We start from the raw sequence: 12,771 nt of genomic DNA, 5'->3' as shown, positions 1-12,771 counted from the left end.
AAAACAGCCGCAGAAAGAATAATTATACCGTATATATATAGCGAGTGTGCTTGACAAGCATCATAATTATGAGGCAATTAACTAACGTACACAATTGTTCTGAAAACATGATAGACAAAAACATACAAACTATGATGAAAAATACGTATCTATAACTGTACAGATCAATTAATGCAGAGCTGACAAGTATCGATCATAAACCTCCTCCACCACTCTGTGTACATTGTATTCCTCATCTCTAACTCTCCTTTTGTACTAGCGAGCCAGGAGGCAGTACAGGATGAATCCAAGCAGACTGATGCCTACTCTAACCCCATATGTTTTTAATGTGATGTTTGATGGGAAAACCTTGCTAATATTATAACATGACACCAACACCAACACCATACACCCTCCAAACAATCCTCTCGTGTTGTATAGAGCTTGAGCACAAAGTAACTCCATCATGGTACTAGCAAGCAACATTGTGAGCACACCTCTAGAAACCGAATTTATGACGATTGAAACAACATGCATGATAGCCACTAAATCACCGTAATTGTTTTGTAGTACTTTCAGAATTAGAAACACAATACTGAGAGTTGTGATAAAGAGAGAAATTATCCCAATTCTTCTAAGGATACTGGGAAACCTGTTACGTATCACTGGGAATAGCACAAACTCATAAAAGATACTCCAAACCATACCACACCACCAAGAGTTGTACGTGAATAAGGCTAGAAGCTTTGAAACATAACAATTCAAATCTTGGGGATATACATTAGCATAAATCAGTGGATGGGATATTGCAAGTGAGCACCCAAGAAGCCATAGCGCTAGGCAGAGGGGTAACAAACGTAGGTAGGATGGTCTTCACATCTTCAACTTGCTCTGTAGTGAATGGACCACCATATCTCGACTTTCCCAGGTCCATTCTTGAAGGTACGTCTTCCTCCCAGTATGTGAGAGCACTGCGATTGAGGGGAGCTTTGTGCTTGGCAGCAAACTTGAGAACACAGTAGATGGTTTTGAGAGCCTGAGGTGACTTTGGTTCAATTATCAGCCATTTTTTAGCTAAGAGTAAGTCAAGAATAAGAACAACACTCATACACAAAGGTGGCAGCAAACTGTACAGTTGGACAACCCAGTACGATAATTGACTACTACAATCAAATCTAATGGGCAAATCAGAAACATAAGGGATCCAAAAACCAGCATAGATACTGAATACAAACCAGGCAATAAAACTAGTGATATTGGAAGATGAAGCATCAGGCATCTGATCCAGGCCTAGTTGTAGTGAGGTAACAAAGCATGCTACCACAACTACTATAAAGAGAATCCCACCTATATGCAATACAAGACACTCACAACATACACGTAATGTCCAATGTCAGGAACTAGGGTGAAAACACTAGAAAGCAAACTTATGAAGAACAACAGTACAAAATTGTATGTCATCACTCTGTAGTTCCCCAGCTTAGCGTCGGCTAGCCATCCTGAGAAAACAGCTCCCAACAAACCAAATACAACTGGGATAGCGAGTAGCCATCTGGAAATTACAAAATTGACAAGTTGTTGATTGAATACATGAAACACTGATGAACAAGCTATAGTTGACAACATAATCCAAACCAGAACGAGAACGGCTCCCTTGGAATAGAACCACCTCACTCTGTACTTGCACTTGCAGCCATTCTTTGATACCAGAGGGCTGCCTCCGTTCGTAGAGCTAGTTTGTCTCATAACATGCACACACATGTATATAGGGATGATTGCTAACACTATACACTGATATTATACATAGGTATACTAGCAGAGAGCAATATGTATTGGCAACAGTGATTGAAATCTTGTCAGTGTGAGACTATTCTTGCACATGCAGACACATGCACACCTGTACAATCTACATGTACCTATATAAAGAACTGGGTGCATGTATTACTGTATAATTATTGTACATACCATCAATTGTTAATACAAGCTCAAAGATAATGAAAGGACTGGTGTCCATTGAGAAATTGCATGTATACAATAATACTGCATGAGAAAGAATAATTGACTGTATACCACACTTACATCACCACTAATTAATCTCATTGGTCAACAGCTGTATATGATACATAGAAAAATAACATACAGTCCCAGGTATGCATAATTTTTCAAGGTGTTTTTTATTTGAAAGCAAAGAGAAAGAAGTCATGATTGACGGTACTAAGACTCCAAAGCGATGGCAGAAACATGGAAGCTGCTCTCTAACAAGATGTCTAAGCCTCGATGGGTCCATGGGCGTAGTTTAGATACATTTTATGCCAAGAAGAGCTGGCAACTCCAGTAAAGGGGACGTCTAATGGTCAATGCTTGTACCAAGGAGGCTCTTAAGCATCTGTAGGAGTCGACGTGTTGCTCAACTAGCTCTTTGACTGTTGAAAAATCCGGCATAATCTTGCTCTTTATGCAGTCTGCATCGTGGATTGAATTTGCTATAGGGGAGGTCCTTTTATAGTTCTTCGGTCACGTGGTATAAGTCAGACATACCACAACTAACCCCATATATTGTTAATGTGATGTTTGACAGAGCAAAATCGCTGATAATAAAAGAAGAGATAACCACGAGTGTCATCCAACCTCCTCATGTTGTATGGAGCTTGAGCACAAACTAACTGCAACATGTTGCTAGTATTATATAAGCAACATTGCGAGCAAACCCTGAGAAACTGAATGTATAATGTCCTGACATAATCGATTGCCACTAAATCACTGTGATAGTAGTATACTAGTTCAGAATCAGAAACACAATATACTGAGAGCCATGATGAGTAGAAATGATTCCGGTTTTTCTAAGGATGCTGGGAAGCTTGTTACGTATCACTGGGTATAGCACAAATTGCGCATTTTTCAAGCGCAGAGCAGTTAACGCGAAAAATAAGACTGGAATGATAGCTGCATGAGCGGTTCGTATATTTAACCAGCAACATATAGTGGACCTTCCCCTAAATGATCATGAGTCAGTCTCAGTATAAAATTATTTGTGCTATCAATAATAATATTAGTTACAGATACAATTATATTGGTGCAAACAAACTTATACAAACTATACAAACTTAAACAATGAGTGTCTATTGACAAACTGTTTGCATAATTATACTGCATACCGAAGAATAATGGAATCAAAAATTATGTGTGTGTGTGTGTGAATAAGGGGAAAAAAGTTACTGGTACATCAGCATGGTAGAAAATATCCCCTTGTCAAAACAAACCCACATCCATACAGTATGGAAAAATGAAACTGAAACGGCCACACAGAAAAAAAGTACAATTTACCGTGTATTTCACTTTGGCAAGTATTATAATTATTAGGCATAAATGACTATATTTCTAGAATACAAATTAATGCATGGTTACATCAACGTATAGCTAAAACATGTATAAAACCAACACATAATTGTTCTGAACATTCATGATCAACAAAAAATGACAGATACAGAAAAATCTATAATTAAACTAAATTTAGTCAGTGCTCACTGACAAGTATCGATCATAGACCTCCTCCACCACTCTGTGTACATTGTAGTCCTCGTCTCTAACTCTCCTCTTGTACCATCGAGCCAGGAGACAGTACAGGATGAATCCAAGAAGACTGATGCCTACTCCAACCCCACACATTGTTAATGTGACGTTTAATGGAGAAATCTCGGCAATACTAAGAGATGATAACAACACCAAAACCATACATCCACCAAACAATCCTCTCATGTTGTATGGAGCTTGAGCACAAACTAATTCTGTCATGGCGCTAAAAAGCAAGATTGTGATCATACCTCTAGAAATTGAATTAAAGACGATTGTAACATAATTGATTTCATCTAAATCACCATATTTGCTTTTTAGTAGTTCCAGAATTAGAAACACAATACTAACAACCGTGATAAGGAGAGAAATTATCCCAATTCTTCTAATAATGCTGGGAAGTTTGTTGCGTATCACTGGGTATAGCACAAACTCATAAAAGACAGTCCAAACCATACCACACCAGTAAGAGTGATATGTGAACAGGGGCAGAAGCCTTGAAACATAACAATTCCAATCAGGAGGATAAACAACAGCATAAGATGGTGGATGGAAAATTGCATGTGAGCACCCAAGAAGCCACAGCGTTAAGCAGAGGGGCAACAAACGTAGGATAGTCTTTGCATTTTCAACTTGCTCAGTAGTGAATGGTCCACCGTATCTCGACTTTCCCAGGTCCATTCTTGAAGGTACGTCTTCCTCCCAGTATGTGAGAGCACTGCAATTGAGGGGAGCTTTGTGCTTAAAAGTAAACTTGAGAACACGGTAGATGGTTTTGAGGGACTGAGGTGACTTTGGCTCAATTATCAGCCATTTTTTAGCAAGGAGGAAGTCAAGAATAAGAACAATACTCATACACAAAGGTGGCAGCAAACTATAAAGTTGGACAACCCAGTTTGGTAATTGACTGCTACACAAAGTATCTGTGGTAATGGGCAAATCGGCAACAGTAGGGATCCAAATACCAACATAGATACTGAATACAAACCAGGCAATAAAACTAGTGATATTGGAAGATGAAGCATCGGGCATCTGATCTAGGCCTAGTTGTAGTGAGGTAACAAAGCATGCTACCAAAGCTACTATAGAGAGACTCTCACCTATGCAAGACAAGACACTAACAACATACACGTAATGTGCAATACCAGGAACTAGGGTGATTGCACTAGAAAGCAAACTTATGAGGAACAACAGTACAAAACTGTATTTCATCACTCTGTAGTTCCCTAGCTTAGCGTCGGCTAGCCATCCTGAGAAAACAGCTGCAAACAAACCAAACACAACTGGGATAGCAAATACCCATTTCGGAATTACAAAATTGACATCAAGTCGTTGACGAAACACATGAAACACATGAGACACTGATAGACAGGCTATAGTCAACAGCATAATCCAAATCAAAACGAGAAAGGCTCCCTTGGAATAGAACCACCTCACTCTGTACTTGCACTTGCAGCCATTCCTTGATACCAAAGAGCTGCCTCCGTTCGTAGAGCTAGTTTGTCTCATTTAAACGCATGCACACATACACACATTGGATGTACAGAAATGGTTGCTACACACTATACTGTAGCTACATGTAGGTGCTAGCTATAAGAGAAAATATCTAGTGCCAACAGTTTCTATTGCATTTCTGAGTGGAACTAGTCTCTTGCACGGACACACACTTACGCAATTATCTAAAATGTTGGTTCATACATGTATAATATAATAGTGAAACTTAACTACTTTCCCTAAATGGTCATGAATCACGTTGCTATTAAAGAGTGAGTGGGGGTTTCGTTATATAACCTCAAAAAACTCATCAAACAATAAGTGTCCTTTGATAACTGTGTACATGGATGCAAATAATGAAAACAAACGTTAGCAGTACATGTCCACCTCACGTTCGTGATACGATTATACAACAAGCATTGTATCGATCTATATAACATTTGCTGTGGATAAAATGCTCAAAATAAAAAGCTCTCCTTGTTAAAACACACCCAGCCCTATGTATAACACATGCATACAGTGAATGTCAGAGGAATAGTAAATTCTGTCCTGTATCCTGGACAGTATATCCAGGGTACAGATAATTATACCTCGAGGCTGTTGCAGTCTCCAGTATAATTATAGCACCATCTGTTCGCACAAGTAATGTGTTAGTCTTGCACTAAACCGCTACCTATTGGTTAGCTACAAGAGTTAGAAAAAAGCTGCAAATGTGAACTGAAGCACAATGTCATATAATTTATATAAACTTCTATGATCATATAGCTCTATACTTCTAACTTGAAGATCATCTATATAGCTATCAGACTTCTTCTCTACTTTTTGACTGAAGTAAACTTGCCTCGAAGCATTAAGCACTGGAGGTGCCCCTATTTAAAGATTTATTTAGGGGTTCCACTGTACAGCTACTAACAAGTGTTGCAAGTGTGCGCTTGCCTCTCGCCATGTTTTTGCTTTCGCTCAAAGGTATTAGAGTGTTATAGAAGAGGCATGCAATATGCTTTGATTGTTTCACAAGAAAGGGGTGTCCACAGTTAATAGGTGCATACTGATCGTCTTAAATGGCCTGTAGCCAAACAGTGGGAGCAACAAGCAGTCTAAAAAGAGTTTAATCACAGAATTCAATCACAGAAAGTAGTATCTATAACAAGGAGCTAAAAACAGAAAAGATTGGTTTGTGGCTTACCAGGACCTCAACAAAGAAGAAAATTGATTCTGCCAGAATCTGGAGTTCAAAATGGATTCTCTTACACGTGATATTGAGCGCGGCGCATGCGCATTACATCCAGGAATAAGGGGTGTGTCTGCAAGTTCCCTAGCTTCTTTAGCAGCTCTTTCTGACTCTTGTAGCCAACAAAAAGCTAGCGCTTTAGTGCAAGGCTAACTTATAAGTTGAAGAAAGTTTATGTGAACAGATGATGCTATGAAAGATTCTAAAGAGACTGCAATAGCCTTCAATGTGAGTCAAACTAGCCATAACTCGAGAAAGAAGCTTTAGTTTGCTAATCCACGAATCAAAATCCAGGTGGCTAGAAGCCTATAAAAGCTGTTAGTTTTCGTTGCATTGCAACCGTTGAGCAGTTACAGTTGGAACAGACACACAGACAGCTTTACCGTATCCCTCGTGCGGCTACGCCTCGAGGCATAATTATGTATTCCCGTAACATAACAAACTACACCCACCTCTTCAATTCTCTGCAGCGCTCCGTTGGCCAGCACAAACTCCAGTGAGAAATGAATGATAAGTTGAAGTGTGTTGATAGCAATGTCATACTCATATCTGCAAAGTTCAATACATAATACAAAAATCAATGGCCACAAGTAATCACTGAATAATTATTTTATTCTATACGATAGAGAGCATAATTATACATACGTGGAAGCACGTACAATTATAAAACCCACTAATTAGTTTGACTATACACTTAAATGATTCCAAGGAGCATGCCTTTAGATGACCCAGTAATACACATACAACTGCAACCATATACAGCTAGATAAATGTCTCTGTCTCTGTCTCTATCTCTATGGCCCGAACAGCAAGTAGACTGGTTACAGCCCATTACACATGTACATGTATAATACGTGACACTCGTAAAGGCACATATGCATGCAGTGTATAATCACTGAGCCAACTCGTGAAGAGGTGTGGTTGGTCACACCCTCACTGCCCTCACCTCTCCTGGTCCAGTATTGTGTTAGCCCGGGTCACCTCCACTTGAAATCTCTCAGGAACACCAAACAATTTGTTGCCTAACGCTGTGAAGTAGTATGAAAGGGAATATAATGATATTCAAACCACAGCAGTCCCCACCTTGAGGTGGTCTCTGCATGTCCTTCTTCCTGTAGAAGAGCATGTAAGCGCTCTGCTTGCCCTGGTACATTTTCTCCATCTGTTTGGCCATGATGGGAGATACGTGGGTGTCGTTGAACTCAAACCAGCACTGCCCTTGGGCTGGAGGGGACCTGTGAGGGGGAGGGGGCGGGCCATTAAGTACATGCATTCATGAGTGAAACTATTATCTTGCACGGACACACATTTGTGCAATTATCTGGTTCTTCATATATGGTTATGTATATAACCAGAAACATTGTGAAACATATACTATACGTACTTTCCCTAAACGGTCGTGAATCCCGGTACTATTAAGAGTGTATTTTTAGCTTGCGTATACATTCTATCTATTGTTGACACAAACTCAAAAATATCAAACAATATAAGTGTATTGACAAAAGTTAGCTGCTAGCTAGTACATACATGTACATCTTGTATAAAAAGTCCACGTTTGTGATACAATTATACAACATGCATTGATAAGTTAAAGTGTGTTGATGGTGTTGTCATACTCATATCTGTACAGTTCAATACATATATTATATTTAATACCAAAATTTATGCATGGCCACAAGTAAAAATTTCTTAGACTAATCACTGAATAAATATAGTAGAGAGCATATATACATACGTGGAAGCACAAGAACAAAACCCGTTCGACCATGCACTTAAATGAATCCAAGGAGCATGCCTTTAGATGACCCAGCTAGTAATACACATACAACTGCAACCATACAGATAAATGTCTCTGTCTCATGTCTCTATCTCTATTATAAATTATGACCTGAACAGCAAGTAGACTGGTTACAGCCAATTACACATGAACTATGATATAATACGTGACACTCGTAAAGGCACATGTATGTAGTGTATATCCACTGAGACAACTCGTGAAGAGGTGTGGTTGGTCACACCCTCACTGCCCTCACCTCTCCTGGTCCAGTATTGTGTTAGCCCGGGCCACCTCCACTTGAAATCTCTCAGGAACACGAAACAATTTGTTGCCTAATGCTGTGAAGTGTGAAAGAGAAAATGGAGCCATAATTATGTACATGCAATTTATTTACAAACACAAGAAGTCAATTAACTGAGCCAAAAATACAATAATACACCTATCCTGTACATGTATAGTCAAATGTAACCACTATTACATATTGATAGGAAAGCACCTCATCAAGCTCTATTACAACAACAACTACACGGGAAAATCACCTTTTCTATACAATCAAAAGTAAGGTATAGTGCTCAACAACATAACTATAGCTACATGTAGGACAACTACTATATAACACATTTATAAGCCAGAAACACTGTATGCACCTAGGGAATAAATTATAATGATATGCAAACCACAGCAGTCCCCACCTTGAGGTGGTCTCTGCATGTCCTTCAGTGCTAATGGATGAATATACCAATTTAGGGTGATTGGGTATGGTTAGCCGTTTGTTTTAAAATTGTTGATCATTTCCAACTGCAAGCGATAATATTAAAATGATTGAGCAATGTATTACAATTGTCTATGCATATGTACTCCGATTAAAGGCTGCGGGATAAAGTAATCTTTAAACCCTATGAACCCTAAACTCGTATTCATCGCTCGATAATGAACTATCATTGCTGGATATAGAGTTACATCCCTGAATAAATATATATGTACATTGATTTATAAATATAGATCAGAGTTACACCACTCAATGACTGTAATACATTGCTCGTTCATTTTAATACATCACCTTGATAATATTAATTATTGTAATACATCACTCAATTAATGATCTACATCGCTCGATAAAATACCGCCTCTGCAGTTGGATTAATGATCAACAATTTTGAAACAAACAGCTAACCATCTTTCTCACTCAAAGACAATGTATATCCAACTAGAAAAATATTTGCAATGTGAAAAATTGCTAGGATTGGCTAGGGGAACCACAAAAAAGCGTGGAAACAAGAAATCAGACGAGAGCATAACTCCAATCCGTTACAACGTCAATCATATGTACTGGTAGTTTTCCATGTTTTCCCGGCCAATATACCACGCAATTTTTACTGGTGGAGTGATGACCATGCAATCCCTATATATTTATTATACATCCATTTTGGAATGTGCGGGTATATAGCTAATCATGATGATTTGTATACTGAATTGATGTTCCTAATACATGCAGTGTTGAGCACAGGTACACACAGTCCATCCATGCGTAGTAACATGCACGGACCATACTGGTGACCTGCATGGAACGATGTGGTGGATGAAAGCTGGTAGATGGATCTGGAACACAGTCTATATATAGCATAGGGGTAGGAAGATGTTTTACCTAAGGGGGGCAAACATACATTGCCTGATACATTGTTATTTTTGCCACATGCTCACAATATTTTTTCAATTAGAGAGCAGTGCTGGCTAAGGGGGGCGAAAAAGCAAAATATTTGGCTGAGGGGGGCAACTTCCCCCCTTGCCCCCCTGGTTCCTACGCCTATGTATAGTGTGTGTTCTTTACATGGCTATACAGTGCATCCAGCTAGCTTAGAGAGTAGATTACCACAAATTTGTGAGTAGCTGTACTTAAATGTAAATATCTTTCGACCCGAACATTTCTAAGAAATGATGTTGATACCAATGTGTAGGTGAATGACCAAGCTACAACATACTCAAACATTTTATAAGGTGGTGGGTTTTTTTTTTGACAAACACTCAGTACCTCAAAGACGACTGTCTCAAGTTCAGACTTTTTATGAAAGTGAAGGCTCTTTAACAATGTTGGTTACTATACCGTGACTGTATCTAAGCAATTAGTGTGAATTTTGACTATTCTTTAAAGTTAATGATTCATGATTGTGAGTGTAAATTAACGTCTGGTCTCGAATAGAGGCCAATATACTTATGAAATAATATTACTGGATATGGTCTTGATTAAAAGCGCTGTAAATATTCTCTACCGTTTTGATGACATCACAAGCTGCTTAACAACAAATCGATGACACTTTTATTAACCACGTAAGTGGGCGTACAATAACTGTACGCCCACTCTTAATTAAGTTTGTGGTTGATTAAAGTGGCATTGATTTGTGGTTTGCAGCTGTGATGTCATCAAAACAGTAGAAAATAGTAGAATATGTAGTTTTTCACAGTGTTATCTCAGCAATGGAATAAGCATATAGGATGTTCTTGGTATCAAAATGTAGCCCATTTATTTTTAAACTTACCAGAGAACTTTTAAAGCTAAGTTATAAAATTTTCAGAAGATATTGCTCTAACCAAAAGTGTACCTAAAAACCAGTAAATCATGAATTATAGACACTGTGAACATAATTATGTAAGACCGGTACCCATAAAGGGATGGTCAGGATAGTTACCTAAACCATTGAACAATTATGTGATGAAAGTCAGGACCTTAGCTGTACAAGATTACTGTTTTATCACTCTAACCGATTACCCACTATAACAATTTGCTGTTGTTCTATTAATCACCATAAACCCACCACCTTATAAAATGTTTGAGTATGTTGTAGCTTGGTCATTCACCTACACATTGGTATCAACATCATTTCTTAGAAATGTTCGGGTCGAAAGATATTTACATTTAAGTACAGCTACTCACAAATGTGTGGTAATCTACTCTCTAAGCTAGCTGGATGCACTGTATAGCCATGTAAAGAACACACACTATAGTTCTGGTATACTTATCTCAGCAATGGCTTCCTTGAGCTCTTCCTCCGGTCTACACTCAGCACACAAGGAGCAGAGCCCTGCAGTATAAGAGAGGTTGGTATACCTTATTATAATGGAATGAATATACATAATTATAGTATAAAAGCAAGGTGTATCCACTGCAGTATATACATAAAGCACTCTATAGACACAGTACGTGTCACATGCATCATAAAAGCAAGGATCTGAGCCCTCAGAAAACAAGGGTCTCAGCTATATAAAAACTGTATTAAAAAAAAAAAGTACGGGTGCATACAGTAAATAATACAGACCGATACGAAACTATACACTATATGACTATGTACTATGTAGCTTGCATGCACTGAACTGCATTGAGCTTGGCACACTACCAAACACCACAGTTCATTCAATATAAACAGGTCTACTATAGATCGATACGTATATAAATGTCACAAAAACTATACACTAAAGCGTACAACACAATTATAGGCATTTAAATAGTCAGATAGAAGATGTAAAAACTATAAACTGAAACTATAGTCACTGCTGAGCTGACAAGTATCGATCATAGACCTCTTCCACCACTCTGTGTGCATTGTAGTCCTCGTCTCTAACTCTCCTCTTGTACCAGCGAGCCAGGAGGCAGTACAGGATGAATCCAAGCAGACTGATGCCTATACTCTAACCCCATATATTGTTAATGTGATGTTCCATGGAAAAATCTCGTCAATAATAAGAGATGATAACAATACCAACACCATACACCCTCCAAACAATCCTCTCATGTTGTATGGAGCTTGAGCACAAACTAACTCTATCATGTTGGTAGCAAGCAACATTGTGAGCACACCAGTAGAAATTGACGATTGTAACATATTTGATTGCATCCAATTTATCACCGTAATTGTTTTGTAGTAGTTCCAGAATTAGAAACACAATACTGAGAACCGTGATGAAGAGAGAAATTATTCCAACTCTTCTAATAATGCTGGGAAGTTTGTTACGTATCACTGGGTAGATCACAAACTCATAAAAGACAGTCCAAACCATTCCACACCACAAATGGTGATATGTGAACAAGGGCACAAGCCTTGAAACATATCAATTCAAATCAGGGGGATAAACACTAGCATATACCTCAAGGCAGCATTCTCGGTCCTCTGTTGTTTTTAGTATATGTCAATGATATCACCACTCCAATCGTTAATTCGTCCATATATATCTATGCAGATGACACTAAACTAGTGAAGCGAATAGCCAATGCAGAAGACCAAGCAGACCTGCAATCTGATCTAGACCATCTTGTCACATGGTGCAAGGACTGGAACTTATCACTCAATTTAGACAAATGTGTCTACCTCCACTTTGGTAAAACCATTCATGACTCGCTATACAATTTGGACTCAAAGCTAATCTTAACAAGAGACTCTCACAAAGACCTGGGAGTGACCATCCAGAATAGTCTCTCCTGGGACCAACATATCAACAACCTATATGTTCGAAGGCCTACAGCTGTTTGTACCTTATTAAAAGAAACACTCAATGCTCTCATGATCTCCACACAAAAAGAACACTTTATACTACGCTTGTTAGATCTAATTTAACATTTTGTTCGCAACTGTGGAGACCACAGACACACAAGGCCATCACAAAAGTGGAACAAATCCAGAGAAGATCTTCAAAGTTTATTATGAACCTTACATGTAGATCTGATAGTCTC

General features: G+C 38.5%; 1 protein-coding gene across 1 annotated transcript; it reads right to left on the bottom strand.

Annotated features, from left to right (window-relative positions):
- Positions 1-6,340: 6,340 nt before the first annotated feature.
- LOC135347436 (ubiquitin carboxyl-terminal hydrolase 40-like) lies at positions 6,341-9,846 on the bottom strand. The gene is made up of 4 exons (XM_064545439.1): positions 8,308-9,846; positions 7,358-7,509; positions 7,221-7,302; positions 6,341-6,823 (listed from the first exon to the last, which is right to left on the bottom strand). The coding sequence occupies exons 1-4, from the start codon at positions 8,430-8,432 to the stop codon at positions 6,625-6,627; spliced, it is 558 nt and encodes a 185-aa protein (XP_064401509.1). The 5' UTR covers positions 8,433-9,846; the 3' UTR covers positions 6,341-6,624.
- Positions 9,847-12,771: the final 2,925 nt, after the last annotated feature.

The sequence above is a fragment of the Halichondria panicea genome, chromosome 14 (assembly GCF_963675165.1).
Source record: "Halichondria panicea chromosome 14, odHalPani1.1, whole genome shotgun sequence".
In the NCBI taxonomy this organism is placed as follows: Eukaryota; Metazoa; Porifera; class Demospongiae; order Suberitida; family Halichondriidae; genus Halichondria; species Halichondria panicea.
Note: the sequence above shows the minus strand (reverse complement) of the source record. Positions and strands in the feature narration are given on the sequence as shown.

Coding starts and splice junctions, on each gene's coding strand:
- LOC135347436 (XM_064545439.1), bottom strand. CDS start 8,432: ATGTACATAATTATGGCTCCATTTTCTCTTTCACACTTCACAGCATTA. Junction 7,510..8,307: donor ACAATACTGGACCAGGAGAG/GTGAGGGCAGTG, acceptor TCCCCCTCACAG/GTCCCCTCCAGCCCAAGGGC. Junction 6,824..7,220: donor ACAATACTGGACCAGGAGAG/GTGAGGGCAGTG, acceptor TGAACTTTGCAG/ATATGAGTATGACATTGCTA.